The sequence below is a fragment of the Helianthus annuus genome, chromosome 9 (genome assembly GCF_002127325.2).
Source record: "Helianthus annuus cultivar XRQ/B chromosome 9, HanXRQr2.0-SUNRISE, whole genome shotgun sequence".
NCBI lineage: Eukaryota > Viridiplantae > Streptophyta > Magnoliopsida > Asterales > Asteraceae > Helianthus > Helianthus annuus.
In genome coordinates, this window is record NC_035441.2 from 75957203 (window position 1) to 75979469 (window position 22267).

Consider the following 22267-nt stretch of genomic DNA (forward strand, 5'->3'; position numbering starts at 1 on the left):
TAGGGATTCTGGGTTACGAAACTGTTGATGATGATCATCCTTACCCGACGAAAACCCAGGGCCGACGAAAACCCAGTGTCGACGAAAACCTAGTGTCGACGAAATCCTGGGTCGACAAAATCTCAATTTTCGTCGTGACCTTTTCGTTGCAACCCTATGTCGACGAAATCTCAAGTTTTCGTCGTGAAGCTTATAAGGAACAGTAGGTTAATATGTTTATGTGTACTGCATGCATGTTAGAAACTGAGTTTTGTTATTCACTGTTAATGATGTGTACATTTGATCGACTAACATGGTTTCCTAGAACACCTAACTGTTGAACATGGTTATGGAGCACACACACACACACACATATATATATATATATATCTGCTAAGTATTCGTCGGTGATCATTACCTTGCATGCATTCTATGACTATAGCTTACGTGAAAACATTACGAACATAAACTGATCATGTGTGTATGAATACATAGGCTTTGACTGAATAAAATTGAACGTGTAGTTAAGCATACCAAGCAAACCGAGGTGAGTTCACACTTTCCACAAGGCATGGGATTCCCAAGGGTTGGGAATGGGTAAAGGATTTAAACTGAAACTGCGTGATCTCCGGGTTTGGAACACGTACACACCCTCTTTATTGAAGGGTGACAACATGTGATAAGGATATAATTGGAACTTGCGTAATCTCCTAGTTTGGGGATTACGTACACACCCTCTTTATTGAAGGGTGACAACACGGATGCTAGACCAAAACTCTCTATCATGAAGTCCCTCATTTTATATCGACTTAATCGCCGGGCCAATGGCGAGCGGGTCATTAGTTAGATAACGCTATTTAGGTTTGACAAGCCTCACACCATGCCGTAGAGGACGGGCGTGAACTAATGGATCTGGGCACTAGTCAATGATGATAGACATTGACGTCTAGTGATCGATATGGTAACGGGTCTAGTGGTTCACATGGGGAAGCCCCCACTGGTTATGGATATGTTTGGGAAAAAGGGAAACTGGTTAACTTATGGTTTACAAACGAACTCATGGTTTTTGATTCAACTTATAAATGAACACCGACTGTGAACTCGCTCAACTTTGTAGTTGACTCGTTGTTACATGCCTTGCAGGTCGTTAGGTGCTTATGGAGCTTGCACAGGGAGGAGTGGTCGCTGTGGGACATAGACTGTGGAGTTCCATGTTAAACATTTAAACTTTATGAACTTATTACATATGTTTAGGCTTTACATTTTTATGCTTCCGCTGTTAACTTAAAGTTGGTTTCTTTATTTTGGAAACCAATTATATTGCGGTTGGTTTAATTTACCTAATTACATTGTTCAATATGATTGGTGGCTTGTTCAATATGATTGGTGGCTTCCGCTGTTAACTTAAAGTCAGTCACGCCTCCATGCGGTGATACTCCACTTGTAGATTTTGGGGGTGTGACAGATGACGATGATTATACATGAAAAACAAAATGTATTCGTAGTTTTTAGCATTTTGATTAGCAAAATTTATGTAATGTTAATTCTAAAAAATAAAAAATAAATAAAAACGAAGTTTATTGAGTATATATCACATACTCTAATATTTATTTATGTTTTTTAGTATCTTTTAAAGAACGGGTTTTTTGTCCGATAGCAGGTTAACCGGTTTTTTAACAGGTTATTGGTTAAACCATTTATTTATAACCGGTTGTGTTGTTTTTCTTCTTCTTCTTTTTTTTTTTTCGCAAAAAAGCTGGTCCGGTTAAATAACCGGTTTGATTAGAAAAAAAAAACTATTTTTTGTTCCGGTTAAATTACCGGTTCGATTAGAAAAAAAAAAATATTTTTTGTACCTCTAAATAAAATTATTACACATACACAAAAGGGCCCATTGGGCTTGAACTAACCCTAAAAGAAGCCCATAAACATCATCTTAAAGACACACACCCACCCCATCTGGTTAGTAGAGCTTCTTCTCACAAGCTAGGGTTTCATGGCCGCAGCTCCACCAAACTCCGTCCAATGCTTCGGCAGGAAGAAAACCGCAGTCGCCGTGACTCACTGCAAGGGAGGCCGCGGCCTAATCAAGGTCAACGGCGCTCCAATCGAATTTTTACAGCCGGAGATTCTTCGAACAAAGGCGTTCGAACCGATCCTTTTGATCGGCCGTTCGAAGTTTGCTGCCGTCGATATGCGGATTCGTGTGAAAGGCGGAGGTCACACTTCGCAGATATATGCCATTCGTCAGAGCATTTCGAAAGCACTCGTGGCGTATTACCAGAAGTTTGTGGATGAAGAGCAGAAGAAGGAGATTAAGGATATTCTTGTGAGGTATGATCGGACTTTGCTTGTTGCTGATCCCAGAAGGTGTGAGCCCAAGAAGTTTGGTGGTCGTGGTGCTCGTGCTAGGTTCCAGAAATCTTACCGGTGAACAACACCACAAAACTAATTGTTTTTGAATCACTTTTCTTTTATGAGTTAGATTTTCCATCATTTCAACTTAATTGTTTTTGCTGTTGTTAATGATCTATATCATTTTCTTTTAATGTGTTTTATTTTGTTTTTGGATGAATTCACTACATGCTAATGAATAATGGATGTTGTTGGTTTCCTCTATTTAACTTGAGTATTAATCGTTTGTGGTTTAGCATGGATGTTTTGATTGCATGAATACCTCAAATGCACAGAGGTTTAGAGTTGATTCATTAGTATATTGTGGTTTCGTGGCATTAGGAAGCAACCATAGTTGTAATTTCACAAACTTATATAAATATAGAGTTAATTTTATACATTTTATATAGGGTAAATTACAATTTGCTGGGTCCTTTATGTTTTTATCGAATTACAATGGATTGTAATGGATGATTTTTTCAATAATTACATTCATAGTCCTTTATTTGGAAAAATCATAACACCTTAGGTCCTTTAGCACTAATTAGGTTAAAATTTTGAGTTAAGTGGGTCATGTGCATTACACATGAGGGCAATTTAGCCATTTTAGTATTAAAAAAATATATAGAGTAAATTAAGTTTTGTCCTTTATGTTTATCTCAAATTTCAGGCACTGTCCTTTACCTTTAAATTTGATGACTTTTGCACTTAATGTTTCAAAATGTTGCACGTTATGTCCTTTAGGGCAAACCTAGTTCTAATCTCTAGTTAAATTATGTCATGTGCACCGCACATGAGGGTGACATTGTCTTTTCACATCCTAATTTATAAATGATTTTTAGAAATTAAATAAAACATAGCCTATCCTACAATTTCTCTCTCTAAACACACGCACTCTCTCTCTTTCCAACCACCACTTGTCATCACCTGCTGCCACCACCTCCCACCCTCACCTACTGCCGACCACCCACTATCTCCACCATCGCCTGACCCATCATCACCACTAGCTCCATCGTCTCTAACATCTCTTTACCCCCCTCTGTTTCTCTCTACCCCCCTCTGTTTCTCTCAACCGCCACCACCAACGAAATCATCTGAATAAACAAAAAATCCCAAATCTCAAACTACATTAAAACTAAATTGAATCATCATAATCCCAATTTTCGCTTAATATGAGTCTATGCACATGTTTAATTTAGGGTTAGAGTTTAAGAACACTTACTGTATCCATAAGCATAGTAACAATGTGACAACTCGAGTTTCCGACTTTCACTTTCGCATTAAATGCACGTTGACTTTGACTGTTTAGTTGTTTGACTTGTTTGGCTTGTAACTGTATACGTGGTGTTAAAATGAAACGTATTATGATTGTTGGATACGTTATGTGTTATATGACAAAACGTATGTGTTAGTGATATAGTGTGAACCGGTTAGTAAACACTTGAACTAGTTAAGTCCTGGATAACCTCCACAACGAAACAAGTGTGTCTCGCCTATAACAACTCGACGAAACAGAAACTTGATCCGTCAAACCATTCTCGACGAAACAGAACTGTGTTTCGCCGAGCCCAGTTTCGCCGGAGCCCAATAAGGGCCCAACACGTTACGTAATTATATATATATCGGACTTTCTGTTCAATCGTCACTTTTATCAAAACTACCGAAACCCTAGAACTCCCTTTCTCTGTGACGGCGATCTTGCATACCCGAAGCCCCGAATCGATCTAGTTGCTTCCCTGTTCATTACGGTTAGTGTTTTTTCTATGTGTGATTGCTTGCCTATATCATCCATTACTGTTCTTGTTTGTAACCATGAAGGATCATGCTAGATTATGACCGTGTTCATGATTTATGATCTATAGTGTCGGTTTGATGTTGCAAAACTTATGGATGTAATGTGGATCAAATACACGTTAAATGTTAAATGTCATGAATCTGCTTACATAATTATATCTTGCTGATCATGTGTAACTTGATGATGATGTGCGGTATTGAATGATTTCTTTATGATGATTCTGTATGATGATGATGATATATGCGTATTGAGTTCCGTATGATTGATAGTTGAGATTGACGGCTGTTCTAGAACGACTAGGGTTTCCTGCAAAACTGTAACTGATTATTGACGTAACAAACTGTTTCACGAAACGGAATTGTTGGCGAAACAGATAGGGTGTTTCGCCAAGGGGTAGTTGACGAAACAGCTGGGGCGTTTCGCCAAGGGTGGTTGGCGAAACAGAATATGTTTCGCCGCTATGTGTTTCGCCAAGATATGATTCGCCAATACGTGTTTCGCCGACTTGAATACTTTGCACAGTAACCTGACTTAACTCTGTTAGAAGTTAACAGGATAGATTAACTGCTGTTAAGTGATATGCATGACTTGCATGATATTGAATACATGTTTAGTACTTCTGTGATTATACCTATACGTGAACAATTTGGATATAAACTGATCATGTACACATGCGTGCTCTAGGACTTGATTGATAAATTGTGAGCACATACTTAGCATACCGAGCAAACCAAGGTGAGTTCACACAGCCAAGGCATGGGGTTCCCAGGGTGGGAATGGGATTGGATGATTTATTTGCGCATACTTAGATGATAGATGTTTATGGTCCTCAGGGTGAGGATGGTAAATGATAAGATACGGCTAGACTAGTATACTAATTGAACTGATCTTCGCACACACGCCGGGGTTGGCCGCGATATTATGACTGATCTTCGCACACATGCCTTGGAAAGGCCGCGAACTATATACTAAAACTTCGCACACATGCCAGGGTGGCCGCGATACAAATATACATAGTCTAGAATACTTGAGAACTTTCCCTTATCTTCGCATACATGCCTAGAGGGTTGCAATACGAACTAATACGATACATGACTTAATGAACGAACGCAATGCTTACTATACCATTACTACTACTGAACTATTGACTGTGAACTCGCTCAACTAGTTGTTGACTCTCTGCTGCATGCCTTGCAGGACCTTAGGTACATATGGAGCTTGCACAAGGAGGAGCAGGTCGTTGTGGGCACGGATCGTGAATGTTTCGTTAAAACACTTTATGACATTTCGTACTTTATCATGTTGGGCCCTTGATGGAGGAGTCTCTCTGGGCGAATTTGGCGATCTGGGCATTCTCGTGAAACCCTAACAGTTTTTGATCCTCCTATTCTCGATTGAGCTTGGTTATCATCTTAGGATTTACCATTCGATCCTTAGAAGATAATCAGTTGCAATCAGATTAGGATTTGTATTTAGGGTTTCGTGTTTTATTTGATTTCTGATTGTCGAAGGTATTTGCGGCTACTAATTAGGGTTCGGCAAATCATATTCAGCGGCAAATATTCAGTTTAGGGTTTCGGCATTTAATCGGAGCTTCTTCTTCGTTGTTTTCTGATTGGTTTGGTGTTTCATCTAGGGTGTCGGCATTGTTATCTGTAGCTCTTGTTATGGATGATCAGATTGCAGATATTCCAGACGTTCTTTCAAGGAAAATCAGGAATATCGACGGGAAAATGTTTGAGCCAAGACAAACATCCCTCTTGGCGGCTAGGGTTTTTGAACCGAATAAGAAGGTAACTTTTATGCTTCCTTTGAATGATGTTGAACACGCTACTGGTCGTTCGGATTCCCCTAATCAGCAATATGCCAAGGTTTTTGATAAACGAAAAGTAGCTTTTGTGCTTCCATTGAATGATGTTAGTCCTAGCTCCCGAGCTAATTCTCAACATCAATCGTATGCTAATGTTGTGTCAAACAAACAAGCTGATCAGGGAGGTGTTAAGGTGGATTTTGGTTCGACAACTCAAAATCAAATTCAGAATGTTGATAACTCAGCAATGAATACTAATGAGTCGGCTGCTCAAGTCCCTAATATTAATTTTCGATCTCTAAAGTCGGATATCTCATTGGATGGAGTGGATGTTGTCCTACCAATCGACTCTGTTCGTCAGGTTAACAACAGGTTAGCGAATATGTTGGGTTTTTCACATGTTTATCAAAGTAATTTTATCCAAATAAAATTAAAACGCAGCGGAATAAGGATTTAAAACATGTTACTTTGCAAGATTTAAAACCATTTTTAAATGCAAAACCCAAAATCGGATCCATATATGAAATGCATGCTATCAAAATACAACCATAGGGTGTTTTAGAATACTACCTTTCCAAGAGCAAGGTGATATGAAGAAGATGATATTCTTGAATGGAAATCTTCAAAGGAGAAGACCTCAAGCTTGCATACCCCAAGCTTCCAACGAACACCTTATGTTGCTAGGATTTCTACACTTGAAACTCAAATGAAACACCCTCTTGATCAACCCACCTTGGCCGAAATTTTTGAGGAGTTTTTAAGAGTTCTTACAACTTGAAAAAAAGTGGTAACCATGAGAGAAGATGTTGCAAACATTTAAAAGGAAAATCAAGTGCCTTGTTCTTTAAAAAGATTGCATGCAATTTTATTGGTGGAAGATCACCTTGGGAAGACCCAAAGTGGGCGGCCCAAGCCACCTCCCAACTCACCCAATCAAAATTTTTTTCTTATTTATTTTTATGTCTCTTGTTTAGTTTTATAACTTTTATAAAACATTACATGACATCTTTATAAGATTTTATGCAACAAATTATAGCTTTTATAATGTTATTTAACCCATTAAATAACAAAATAAATATTCTCTCAAAATAAATTATCCATATAATTTATTGCTTTCTCAAGTGCAATTATTTAGAAAACCGATTTCTAAATATTGTAAGTGTTAATATTCATTTGTTCGATCATATCATAAACAAATATTATAGGTGTTTGTCTAGCTTGTTATTGGGTATGACCCGACTTGGATCATAACGTACTAGCCACATCAATTTAATATGTGTCTTGGGCATACAGAGTCCAACAATCTCCCACTTGCACAAGATACATAGAAGATTGATGCAAGTAGTAAATAACGCCTAACAACGGTTCACTACCCCTAATACGTATGACGAAGTGCCATTCAATAACATCATCCCCTTCAAGTCCCTTACTTGAAAATGATTTAGGTGAATCTATCATTTATCCTTTCGTTACAGATGTCATGTTAGATCCAGAGACACAATGTGATCATTCTCTGTTGATTTAACTTTAACAGGCCTTAGACATCTTACTCTCAACGAATAAGAGGAACAAATCCCTTCTTGACTACATACGTCTCTCACAATCACCTCGTACCACACCTGAGCTTCGCCTTGTGTACTGTCTTATTACAGACAGCGAAGAACCAAGTCAAGGTATAATATTTGGTGAATATCAAGACCCAATATGTATCTCAGGTCAGAGGATACTATGATATTCGCCTTTGCTCAAATTTACTTATGATCAATCACAAAAGATTCCATGCAGTAAGATTTGAGAGCGGGTCAGTCCAATATTTGTATCCCACAAATATCTATGAACTTTGGCAGCAACACTTTGCTCTATATTCATACCTAATGAATATCCACCAATCCAAGTTCATAATAGTCTTACATTCATATTTGTTCCCACAAGTATGATCGACTACGGACATTTAGAATAATTAATTTATTCACGGATTTAAACATGCTAAAATGGAACATAACTCAAAATACCATAAAAGAGTTAAAATAACAATTGTTCCAATATCCAAATACAAAATAGATCAAATCCAATCACTAGAATATCGAAGTCCTAAGGCACAAGTATGACCCTCATGTTTTGGCCGTTCAAGGAGCTTCGTGAGTGGATCCGCAATGTTTTGATCGGTGTGAACTTTGCAAATACATATCTTTCCTTTTTCAACTTCATCCCTTATGTAGTTGAATCTCCGCTCAATGTGCCTAGTCTTTTGGTGTGCACGAGGTTCCTTGATTTGAGCAATCGCACCCTCGTTATCACAAAAGATCTCTAGGGGGTCTTGAATGGTAGGGACTACCCCTAGGTCGGCAATGAACTTCTTTAACCACGCAGCTTCTTGTGCTGCCAATGAGGCGGCGATGTATTCTGATTCTGTAGTGGACAATGCTACAACATCCTGCTTCGAGCTCTTCCAAGAGACTGCAGCTCCATTCAAAATGAAGACGTACCCAGATTGTGATCGAGAACCATCTCGATCAGTTTGGAAACTCGCATCCGTGTAACCCTTTACAACGAGTTCCTCTTCACCAGATCCATATATTAGAAACATATCCTTAGTCCTTCTAAGGTATTTCAATATGCTCTTAACAGCCATCCAATGACTGTTACCTGGATTTTGCTGGTATCTACTTGTCATGCTTAAAGCGCATGACACGTCCGGTCTAGTACATATCATTGCATACATTATGGATCCTATAGCAGACGCATATGGGATTCCCTTCATTCTTTCTTGCTCGTCCTTTGAGCTTGGACATTGAGTTACATTCAATATTGTCCCCTTTTGAATAGGTACCAAACCTTTCTTAGAGTTCTCCATCTTGAACCTTTTCAAGACTTTGTCAATGTATGCACTTTGGTTTAAACCTATCAAGCGCCTTGATCTATCCCTATAGATCTTTATTCCCAAAATATAGGCAGCTTCTCCAAGATCTTTAATGGAAAAACATCTTCCAAGCCAGGTTTTTACACCTTCCATGGTTGGAATGTCATTTCCAAATAGTAGAATGTCATCGACATACAATACTAAGAAAGTGACGGTGCTCCCACTAGCTTTCTTATACACACAAGCTTCATCGCCGTTCTTGATGAACCCAAAATTCCTAATTTCTTCATCAAAACGGTGATTCCAACTTCTCGATGCTTGTTTCAATCCATAGATTGATTTCTTTAACTTGCATACTTTGTTAGGATGTTTTGGATCGACAAAACCTTCAGGCTGGACCATATAGACATCTTCATCAAGATATCCATTGAGGAAAGCCGTTTTGACATCCATTTGCCAAATTTCATAGTCATAATATGCAGCTATGGCAAATAATATCCTAATCGACTTTAGCATCGCCACTGGCGAGAAGGTCTCATCATAATCAACCCCTTGAGTTTGAGTGAAACCTTTTGCTACAAGTCTCGCTTTATAAGTATCCAAGTTACCATGCATATCAGTTTTCTTCTTGAAAACCCACTTACTTCCAACTACTTTGGAGTTAAGAGGTGGCACAACCAATTCCCAAACTTGGTTGTCATACATGGATTGCATCTCTACGTTCATGGCTTCAAGCCATTTGTCGCAATCATATTTTGACATTGCATCATGGTATGTGGTTGGTTCATCTGAATCTACCACATAGCATCCATCCATGAAAAATCTATATCTTTCAGGTGGATTACTAATTCTACCAGATCTGCGAACGTTTTGTGTACGTTGATCAACCATTTGATCATTTTCAACAACCTCTTGTTGAGTGCTAGTATCAACCAAACTGTACCGGGTTGTGATTCTTGATCCTCATCAAGTTTCACTGTTCTATTAGTTCCTTCCATTAGGAACTTATCCTCCAAGAACTTACCCTTTCGAGCAACAAATACCTTTTGCTCTGTTGGATCGTAGAAATAATATCCTATATCATCTTTAGGATATCCTACGAAGATACACTTAATGGATCGTACTTCTAACTTGTTTGGGGTGTATTGCTTCACATAAGCATCACAACCCCATACTTTTAAATATGATAAAGATGGAACTGTTCCATGCCATATTTCAAAAGGTGTCTTATCCACTTTCTTGGTTGGGGCCATATTTAATATACGAGCCGCGGAAAGCAAAGCGTAACCCCAAAATGACAGAGGTAATGTGCTTCTAGCCATCATAGATCGAACCATATCCAATAGAGTTCGATTCCTCCTCTCAGACACACCATTATGTTGTGGTGTTCCAGGTGGAGTAAGTTGTGAGATGATCCCACAACTCCTAAGATGATCTTGAAAAGCATCACTAAGGTATTCACCTCCTCTATCGGAACGAAGAACTTTGATTGTCTTGGTGAGTTGATTCTCTACTTCGTTTTGGAAGACTTTGAACGTTTCAAAAACTTCATCTTTGTGTCTTAGCAAGTACACATAACCATAACGACTAAAGTCGTCGGTAAAAGTTACGAAGTATTTTTCACCATTCCTTGTCATTGGCTTAAAAGGACCACATACATCTGAATGTATGATGCCTAATAAATCTTTTGCCCTTTGGTTTGTGCCACTAAAGGGTTTCTTGGTCATTTTTCCTTGTAAACAAGATTCGCATGTATCAAATGAACCAATTTCATTTGTTTCCAAAAGACCATTCTTTTGAAGTGTTTGCATGCGTTTTCTGTTTATATGACCAAGACGACAATGCCAAAGATAGGTCTCACTCAAATCCATTTTGAGTTTCTTGGTGTTTGCTTGGTACATCGAATTATCAAATGATGTATTATCATGAACCAATTCATAAATACCATTTGAAGGCGTAGCTTTAAAGTAGAACATGTCATTCATCAAAGCATAAATTTCATTGTTCACAAACTTAAAATCAAATCCATATTGTCTTAAAAGGGAAACAGAAATAATGTTCCTAGTCAAACTAGGAGCATACAAAACATTTTTCAAACATATTTCCAAACCACTTGGAAGTTTTAAAACATAGTCTCCTTGGGCTTCAACTTGAACTTTCGCTCCATTGCCCATGAAGAGACTAGTATCTCCCTTCTTGTAATGCTTATTTCTTTTGAACCCCTGCAACGAATTGCAAATATGAGTTCCACATCCGGTATCTAATACCCATGTGTTAGAAGAAATAACATTTAGATCAATATGTATCATAAAGATTGTACCTGAGGTTTGCCCTGCATCCCTCTTGTTTTTCAACTCTTTGAGATAGGTTGGACAATTCCTTTTCCAATGTCCTATCTCTCCACACTCAAAGCATGGATCGCTTGTGGCAACTTTTGCCTTCTTCTCTTTTGGTTTTGGTGGTTCTGCTTTTGCCTTTCTTTTTCCCTTCCCTTTGACGTGTCCCTTTCCCTTGGCAACATTTGCTTTGGTGTCGGGGTGATGCCCTTTCTTGCCTCCCTCATTGATCGTTAGAACGGGTAAAGTCTTTTTACCCATTCCCGCTTCGGCCGTTTTGAGCATTGCATGAAGCTCACCAATGCTCTTGTCCCATCCGTTCATGTTATAGTTCATAACAAAGCTTTCAAATTTCTTTGTTAAAGAGTTGAGGATCAAATCCGTAGCCAACTCTTTAGAGACGGGACAATTGAGCCTCTCGAGGCGATCAATGTGGCTTTTCATCTTAAGGACGTAAGATGAGACCGATTGGGTTTCCTCCATCCGACATGCATGAAGCGCTCGAACCGTTTCGAAGCGTTCTACCCTTGCTTGTTGTAGGAACATTTCCTTCAATTGGGTAATCATGTCGTATGCCCGATGATGTTCAAAGTCCTTTTGAATCTCGGGAATCATAGTTCCCAACATGAGGCAAGAGGCTTGCATGGAGTCCTCGATATACTTAACCCAATCATTGTAGGCTTCTACATCTTCCTCGTCAGGTTGGTCGGGAATAGGATCGTCCAACACATAGGATATTTTTTCTTGCTTGAGAACAATTCTCAAGTTTCGAAACCAATCCATGAAGTTGTTATGGTTGAGACGATCCTTTTCAAGGATGGTTCTTAGTGATAGGTTACGGACGGTTTGGGTAATCGGATTTGCATTGTTAGCGGCCATCTACAAAATTTAACAAAGTTCAATTTTAGTATTTTCGATATTATTAAAATTTTAATCATTAATACCCTTTTAATGTCTCATAGACAATTAATAATTAAAATCTAGAATCCAACGTTACATTTAAATATTGGTTAGGTGACCTTTATCCCATTATTTAAATTAACAAGGTAGTCAACGTTTGACAATTGCAACCCTTTGCAACTTCTAGCTATATGGGATCGGTTAAACATCTTTATGTTTAGTTGGCATGTTTAATCCCATCAACACCTTTGTTCCCCATGCTTCGGTGACCCTAAGTTCATGGTTTCCAAATCAAGTCGTCCAACTTACACACACATGTGAGTTTACACACATAAGTGGTTAGGTGACCTTTATCCCACAAACATGGTGAACCCACCTCAAATATACAAGTTTCCTCAAATGTGGTTAGGTGACCTTTATCCCACAAAGAGTTCCCAAGTAATTCGAGTGTTGTATAAAAGGATGGTGTTTGACTTGTTTTATAAAAGGGATTTTATTTTTCAGAATTCTAGTTTAGAAAAAATTTATGTACCAAATATTTGCATGCATTCAAATCAATGGTACTTTAATGAAAACCAATTTTCAAGGTTCTTTTAACAAAACCCATTTTATTATAAAATCATTAATTTTTAATAACCTTTTATTAACCTCTTTTAGTGATTTTTAAAGAACCAATTTTAAGCTTGTTCCGGATTATTTGTTGTTAAGCATGCATATCCAAATATCATCCAAACAATAAAATAAGCAACCACACAAGCACAACACACATATTAATAGGTGCATAACCATAGCCAACTATTTTGACCACACTTGTTGGCCGAAACAAGTGTGTCAAAAGGTCCTTCCTAAAGGGTGAAGATAGACACAAGAGGGGTGTAGGTGAACTCCCACTTGATCCCGCATCCAAATGCTCCAAGTCTTCATCTTGTGTTGTGATTTCTTCACATTCTTTGAGCTTCCAAATGTCTTTAATATTCAGCTCCAAACTCCTTTGGACTTCAAAATGTGTTTTGGTTATCGGGCTAAAATCCCATTAAGAACTATGAAGTCCTTTATGCCCGAAAATGGCAAAACCCAAAACCGCATTTTTGTGTGCATCTTCTTTTACATAAAAGTATCCTAATACATTTTCTAGTAAAATAAAATGCATCTAATCTATTTACTTACATACCAAATGAAAATAAATAAATTACATATTTTTACAAATGGAAGACAAAAATAATAATTATTACAACCCATTGAATAATTAACTAAAATCACAAACACAAACATATTCATACAAGGTCATGGCTAGGTTATGAACACCAAAATATATATCCGAATATATATAAATTTCAAGAGCAAAATGGTTTCCTTTTATAACCTATATTTTTCGGCCAAGAATGAAAAACCGAAAAATGTGAGGTTTTGTCCAAACAAAACAAATCATCCATATGACATAATTTTTCCAAGATTCCTTTATGCATGTAGGAAATAAATCTTGAAAAAACAAAAGGAAAACCATGGATAAAATTTCGGCTATTGGGTTTCTCCAAACCCGAAAACCCGAAAATCTAAATCCGATGAAGCAAGCACTCATATAAGCGGCTCTGATACCATTGTTGGGTTTTTCACATGTTTATCAAAGTAATTTTATCCAAATAAAATTAAAACGCAGCGGAATAAGGATTTAAAACATGTTACTTTGCAAGATTTAAAACCATTTTTAAATGCAAAACCCAAAATCGGATCCATATATGAAATGCATGCTATCAAAATACAACCATAGGGTGTTTTAGAATACTACCTTTCCAAGAGCAAGGTGATATGAAGAAGATGATATTCTTGAATGGAAATCTTCAAAGGAGAAGACCTCAAGCTTGCATACCCCAAGCTTCCAACGAACACCTTATGTTGCTAGGATTTCTACACTTGAAACTCAAATGAAACACCCTCTTGATCAACCCACCTTGGCCGAAATTTTTGAGGAGTTTTTAAGAGTTCTTACAACTTGAAAAAAAGTGGTAACCATGAGAGAAGATGTTGCAAACATTTAAAAGGAAAATCAAGTGCCTTGTTCTTTAAAAAGATTGCATGCAATTTTATTGGTGGAAGATCACCTTGGGAAGACCCAAAGTGGGCGGCCCAAGCCACCTCCCAACTCACCCAATCAAAATTTTTTTCTTATTTATTTTTATGTCTCTTGTTTAGTTTTATAACTTTTATAAAACATTACATGACATCTTTATAAGATTTTATGCAACAAATTATAGCTTTTATAATGTTATTTAACCCATTAAATAACAAAATAAATATTCTCTCAAAATAAATTATCCATATAATTTATTGCTTTCTCAAGTGCAATTATTTAGAAAACCGATTTCTAAATATTGTAAGTGTTAATATTCATTTGTTCGATCATATCATAAACAAATATTATAGGTGTTTGTCTAGCTTGTTATTGGGTATGACCCGACTTGGATCATAACGTACTAGCCACATCAATTTAATATGTGTCTTGGGCATACAGAGTCCAACAGAATACTCTTTATGGTTACTTCCTGGGGGATAGAATTGCTTATCCGGTTGTTGAATATTTTGTGAAAACAAATTGGAAGAAACATGGTCTTCAGAAAATTATGATGAACTCGAATGGGTTTTTCTTCTTCAAGTTTGAAGACAGAATGGGTATGAATAACGTGCTTGAAGGGGGCCCGTGGCTGATTCGTAATAAACCACTTTTTCTCAACACTTGGTCCCCTACAAGTATTCTTAAAAAAGAAGATATTAACAAGGTTGCGGTTTGGGTTAAATTGCATGAGGTTCCTATAGTGGCGTATACTGACGATGGATTAAGCATGATGGCATCTAAAATTGGGTCACCGTTGCGGTTGGATTCGTATACAATTGATATGTGTAACGAGGCTTGGGGAAGGAGCAGCTATGCTAGGGCTCTCGTTGAAGTATCTGCTGAACATGATTTTAAAGAGCTTCTAACCATAGCTATTCCTGAGTTGGATGAGAACAAGTATGTCAATGAGACTATTCGGGTGGAATATGAATGGAAACCACCGAGATGTGCCCACTGCTGTGTATTTGGGCATGATTCTGAGGAGTGTCCAAAATGCATTCGATTGACAGTGAAACCTCCTACAAACAGTCCGAAAGTAGATGAGGATGGTTATACGGAAGTCAAGACAAAGAAGAATGTTAAGAAGAGCGGTTTTCAAATTAACAATCAAAAGCCCAAGTTTGAATATAGACCTGTGGATAAAAAGAAAAAGGCAGTGAGCTCTTCCTACGTGAATGCGAGGTGCAATAGTTCATCCAAGGTTCAAACACACAATTCGTTTAGTGCTCTTGGGTTCGTTGAGGGGAATGGGGGTTCCTCCCAGGGGAGATATAAAGGGGGACGTGAGCTAAATGAGGAGTCTGATGATGACGAGGTAGAGGTTGTTTATGATGAATCCAATGAGTTTTTAACATCGGGTACTCATCCTACGGCTTCCAGTACAGGGGCAAGCACTTCTCAAGTAAAGTCTAATGGATAGGTGGCTCCTGTTTCATGCTTAGGGGCTGCCGGTTGGTAGCCATTTCATTTTTGATGATGGCGGTTGACGACGTTGCTTGATTTTTTTAGTTTGTCTACTAGTTAGTCATATCATGATTGTAGTAGACTAGTTTGAGTTGGTATGTTGGTTTTGTTTGTTTTTTGCTTACATATATGGGGCATGTCCTGTATATGAATAGTGGGGAACTCATCCTCACTACTTGTACTTATTTGGCGGTTGTCTATAATAGAATCACCGGGGTAACCCTTTACCCAAAAAAATACTTTATCATGTTGGGTTTTATTTATACGCTTTCGCTAAACAGTGATAACATACTTATATTTTGAACACCTTTCATATTGGTGGTTGAATGACATTTACTTTTACTTATTAATTACATGTTCAATATGATTGGTGGCTTGATCCTGGTCATGTCACGCATCCAAGCGGTGGTACTCCGCGGGTGGATTTGGGGGTGTGACAGAATGGTATCAGAGCCATTGGTTATAGAGAACTTGGTTTTCATATGGGAAAAACGTTTTTATTAAAACCAGACTATAACCAGAACAGTGCTCTCAACGATCCACAACGACGCTTCTCTCCACGTGCAAGACTCTACATCCTAGGTAATAAGGTTTATGTTTATTACCTGCTTGCTAGAACTACATAGAACTTTGCTCGTAGTATGCTAGATTACATTGCTTACTATTCGTTATTACTTGAGAATATCTATGTGCTTACACTCTTCTGTCATCGCACTACTCGCGAACCTTTCTCACTTATTCTACTATTACTATGAAGATCATGTCTGGACGTGTGAACATGACTCAAGCCCAGTTGACGGCACTTATCAATGAACGAGTAGCTGCGGCACTTGCAGCTGCACAAGCAGGTAGTATGCCCTGCGGATGGGATACACACTAGGATCTTTGAATCCTACATTCCTAAAACAACCTTTGTATTTAATATTGTCCTATTCTATGCACAATAGGTCAAAACGCTCCACAACCTGTCTGCACATTCAAGAACTTCATGGACTGTCGTCCAAGCACATTCAGTGGCACGGAAGGAGCAGTAGGACTACTCCATTGGTTTGAGAAGCTCGAGTCGGTATTCGAGATGTGTGAATGCCCTGAGGCTCTCAGGGTCAAGTACGCCACTGGTACTTTGGAAGGAATTGCGTTAACTTGGTGGAACACGCAAGTACAGATCCTAGGGTTGGCAGCTGCTAACGCCACCCCTTGGAATGATTTCAAGGAACTGATTAAACGTGAATACTGCACACGGGAAGACATCCACAAGTTGGAAGACGAGTTTTACCATTTGAAAATGACTGGGTCAGAAATTGAAGCTTATACCAAAAGGTCAAACGAGCTGGCCGTGCTGTGTGCAACGATGGTGGATCCTCCAATCAAGCGCATTGAGTTGTATCTCAAGGGGTTAGCGTCAGAAATCCAGAGCCATGTGACATCGGCTAATCTTGACAACATCCAAGCTATTCAGCACCTTGCTCATCGTATTACGGATCAGGCAGTAGAACAGAACAAGCTGCCAAAACGCATCAGTGCTACCACTACTGCTGTTACTACTTCTGCTACTCCCAGTGACAACAAAAGAAAATGGGATGGGGATTCCAGCAAGGGATCAGCTTCAGTTCAGTCACAGGTTCAGCAGCGAAAGACTGACAGTTATCAGAGTCCCAATCAGCACTCTTCAGGCAATCAGGGGCAGGATGGATATCGGGGAGTTCACCCACTATGTAATAAGTGCAACAGACACCACAGTGGACGGTGTCGCAAGGAACGTTGTCAGAGATGCCTCAAGTTAGGGCATGAAGCTAAAGACTGCAGGAGTGCGCGACCTGCGAATCAGAACCAGCAACTACAACTACCAGCTCCACAGAACCAACAGTAGCAGCCACAGCGTGGAAACCGGGGGTGTTTCCAGTGTGGGGCAGAAGGTCATTTCAAACGTGATTGCCCTTAATTGAACCAGAACCAGAATCGCAACAACAACAACAACCAGGGCAACGGGAACAACAACAACAATGGCAACGAAGCTCGGGGCCGTGCTTTTGTGCTGGGCAAAGGTGACGCAATGAACGATCCCAATGTGGTTATGGGTAAGTTTCTTCTCGACGATATTTATGTTACTGTCTTATTTGATTCGGGTGCGGATACAAGTTATATATCGTTAAAAGTGAGTAAAATGTTAAAACGTACACCAACACCCCTAAACACCAAACATGTCGTAGAGTTAGCAAATGGTAAAAGTGTAGAAGCCGCACATGTAGTCAAGGGTTGTAGCATCGTTTTAGCTGGTCAGACCTTCTCGATTGATCTTATACCCATAGTTTTGGGTAGTTTCGACATCGTTATCGGTATGGATTGGTTATCCCAACATCACGCACAGATTTTATGCAAGGAAAAGATAGTTCGCATTACTCATTCTAGCAAGGAACCTCTCGAAATTCAGGGCGACAAGAGTGGTGCTGTGGTTGGCATCATCTCTTTCTTGAAGGCTCAGAAATGTTTACGAAAGGGACACACTGCCATCTTGGCACTTGTTACTGATGCATCAGCGAAAGAAAAGTAGTTGGAGGATATTCCAGTAGTACGCGACTTTCCTCAGGTGTTTCCTGAAGATTTACCTGGGCTAGCGCCTCATCGCTAGGTCGAATTCCAGATTGAGTTAGCTCCTGGAGCAGCACCAATAGCCCGCGCACCGTGTCGTTTGGCTCCAACTGAACTGGAAGAATTGTCAAAGCAACTACAAGAGCTTTTGGAAAAGGGATTCATTCGTCCAAGCTCTTCGCCTTGGGGAGCTCCACTGTTATTTGTGAAGAAGAAAGACGGTACGTTCAGAATGTGCATCGACTACCGTGAACTCAACAAGGTGACGGTGAATCCAATGTGATGGAGCTCTGGGCGAAATTGGCGAATCTTTCCTAAACCCTACTTTCATTCATCTCTAACCTGTTTCTTGATCGATTTTGATTAGTGATTAGGGTTTGTCGATTCCTTTGCTAAGGCATCTTGACTATACCTTGATTCCTAATTGATTGAAGTTAAGATTAGGGTTTTTACAAGTAGGTTGTTTTGTTTTTGCTGCCGTCAAGCCTATTACTAATCTGTTTCCGGTTTCTCTTTTTCCTCTGATTATTTTCGGGTGACGGCTGCATATTTACCAACTAGGGTTTATTCTTAATCTGATCTGATCGGCGCATTACTTTTACATCAGATTAGGGTTCACAAGTTCTTGCGCTTCATTGCAGAATCGGCTATAACCAGGTTTTTCTCATGGCTGCTAGGGTTTGCCAGTTTATTTGTGGGTTTAGCCGTCACTCCCTTTCTGATTGATCAGATTCGGGTTTAATGGATGAACAAACGAAAATTGGAGGAAAGCCACCACTCTCGTTTAAAGAAATTGCTGATCGTATTCTTGATATTGATGGGAACACTATAAAGCCAAAACGTGGTATTAATATCATTGATGAACTCACAAAGGTCACATCTCCGGTGGTAAAATCGACTGCTGAGCGTCCAGAGCAATGTTGGGATTATCCCAAGATGGGATGGTCACCATCAACAGGTTTCAATGGAATGAATATCTCGGCTGCGCAAGGTAAAGCACGAACTTCGGGGCCTGCAGATCCTGTTTCCTTCGCTAACATTGTAAAGAACACTAAGGAGAAGGTTAAAGTGAATTTTCGGGCGATGGAATCTGCCGAGAAAGTCGATGGTGCTGATGTTGTTATCCCATTGTCGTCGGTTCAACAAGTTACTCATAGGTATGCTAACACTTTGTTTGGATATTTTCTGGGTAAACGGTTGGCATTTCCTGTGGTTGATTACTTTGCTAAAAACAACTGGGCTAAATATGGTCTTTCCCGGCTCATGATGAATGCAAACGGGTTATTTTTCTTTAAGTTTACTACTAAGGAAGGGATGAATCAAATGTTAGAGTATGGGCCTTGGCTAATCAGAAGTGTTCCCATAATTTTGAAGGAGTGGTCGCCCTCTATCAAGATGGAAAAAGAGGACATTAAAGTGGTTCCAGTTTGGGTAAAGATGCATGATGTGCCGTTAGCGGCGTTTACCGAGGATGGGCTTAGCTTGGTTGCCTCTTTGATTGGGATACCTAAGATGTTGGATACGTATACTGCCTCGATGTGTGCTGAATCTTGGGGAAGGAGTAGCTATGCTAGAGCGCTTATTGAAGTGCAAGCGGGGGCTGAGTTAAAAAAGAGTGTTACTGTTGCTATACCATCTATGGATGGTAGTGGGTATTCAAAGGTGGAGGTCAAGATTGAGTACGATTGGGAGCCTCTAAGGTGCTCCTCTTGCTGTGTGTTTGGTCATGATGACAGCTCGTGCCCAAAGAACCCTCAGGTAAATTCTAGTGGAGATGCTGAAAAGAATAATGAAGGGTTTCAAGTTGTAGAGGTCAAGAAGAAGAAAGTGAACAACCAAGGCATCCATATGAAACATCAGAAGCCTAAGTTAGTTTACAGGCCAGTTGTCAACCCTAAACCAAAATCGTCCTCAAAGAGTCCGATGCAGAATCAGGTTTCAACGTCTAACCCGTTTGACATTCTGAAGGATGATACTGGTATTCAGGGAGGCACCACTGTGGGTCGAGTGGAGAAGAAACCGTTGAGTGACAGGCAGGAATCGGATGAGGAGGAGGTTGAAGAAGTCTACAATGAAACTAGTCAATTTATGACATCGGGTACTCATCCTTTTTCGTCGAAAGCAGGGGCAAGCACCTCTTCTACCAAGTTCTCTAATGGATAGGCTGTCTGCGTTTCGTCTGAAGGGGCTAATGTTTTGTGGCTTCTTTATATTTGATGATGGTGGTTGAGGATTATGTTTTGTGTTTTGCATTGTTTTGTCTACTAGATGTCTTGTCTTGATATGTAGTAGGCTAGGTTTATGGGGTGTTATAGGTCTTTGGTTTTTGTTTTGTTTTACATATATGGGGCATGTCCTGTATATGAACTAGTGTGGAACACATCCTCACTACTTGTACTTAATTGCGGTTGCATTTTAATAGAATCACCGGGGTAACCCTTTACCCAAAAAAAAACAAGGTGACGGTGAAGAACCGTTATCCTCTTCCGCGTATCGACGACTTATTCGATCAGTTGCAAGGGTCGAGTTACTACTCCAAGATAGACTTGAGGTCAGGTTATCATCAGCTGAGAGTCCGGGATGAGGACGTCTCCAAGACAGCATTCAGAACGCGTTACGGTCACTACGAGTTTTTGGTCATGCCATTTGGGTTAACGAACGCGCCTGCCGTATTTATGGATCTGATGAACAGGGTGTGCAAGCCGTACTTAGACAAGTTTGTGATTGTCTTCATCGACGACATTCTGATTTACTCCAAGAGTCAGGAGGAGCACGAGCAGCACATACGATTGATTTTGGAACTTCTTCGAAAGGAACAATTGTACGCCAAGTTTTCTAAATGCGACTTCTGGCTTCGTGAAGTCCACTTTCTAGGCCACATGGTGAACAAGGATGGGATTCATGTTGATCCATCCAAGGTAGATTCGATCAGGAACTGGCCTGCACCGCGTACACCAACGGAAATACGCCAATTCTTGGGTTTGGCGGGTTATTATCGACGGTTCATCAAAGACTTTTCAAAGATCGCTCAGCCACTTACGCTACTGACACAGAAGGGTGTCACCTACCGTTGGGGAGATTCCCAGGAAACCGCTTTCCAGTACTTAAAGGATAGGCTTTGCAGCGCACCTATTCTCTCATTGCCAGAGGGCACGGATGACTTTGTGGTTTATTGTGACGCGTCGATACAGGGTCTTGGGTGTGTATTGATGCAACGGGATAAGGTTATTGCTTACGCTTCGCGGCAACTCAAGGTTCATGAACGGAACTACACGACGCACGATCTAGAGCTGGGAGCTGTTGTTTTCGCGCTTAAGATATGGCGACACTACCTGTACGGTACCAAGTGCACAATTTACACCGATCACAAGAGTCTCGAGCATATCCTTAAGCAAAAGGATTTGAACATGCGTCAACGAAGATGGGTCGAACTTCTGAACGATTACGAATGCGCCATCAAGTACCATCCAGGCAAGGCCAATGTTGTGGCTGATGCCCTCAGTCGGAAAGATACTACACCTAGGCGTGTACGAGCTTTGCAACTCACCATTCAGTCCAGTCTTCCTGCACAGATACGAACTGCTCAGATAGAAGCATTGAAACCCGAAAACGTCAAGGCTGAAGCCTTACGCGGCTCAAGGCAACGATTAGAACAAAAGGAAGACGGCGCCTACTATGTAACAGGGCGTATTTGGGTCCCACTTTATGGCAGTTTACGAGAGCTTGTGATGGATGAAGCACACAAGTCCCGCTACTCGGTACATCCAGGGTCGGATAAAATGTACCACGATCTCAAAACAACATACTGGTGGCCTGGCATGAAAGGCCACATCGCGACTTACGTTGGCAAGTGTTTGACATGTGCAAAAGTCAAGGTGGAGAATCAGAAACCAGCGGGCCTACTTCAGCAACCCAAGATACCGCAATGGAAATGGGAAGAAATTTCCATGGATTTTGTTACAGGCCTACCCAGATCCCAGCGTGGGAATGATACTATATGGGTGATCGTGGATCGACTCACCAAGTCTGC

General features: G+C 39.9%; 1 protein-coding gene across 1 annotated transcript; it reads left to right on the top strand.

Moving 5' to 3' along the window:
• The first annotated feature begins 1938 nt into the window (after window positions 1-1938).
• On the top strand, window positions 1939-2598 carry LOC110877972 (40S ribosomal protein S16). The gene has a single exon (XM_022126215.2). It carries the CDS (start codon window positions 1976-1978, stop codon window positions 2411-2413), a length of 438 nt encoding a protein of 145 aa, XP_021981907.1. The 5' UTR covers window positions 1939-1975; the 3' UTR covers window positions 2414-2598.
• The last annotated feature ends 19669 nt before the right edge of the window (window positions 2599-22267 follow it).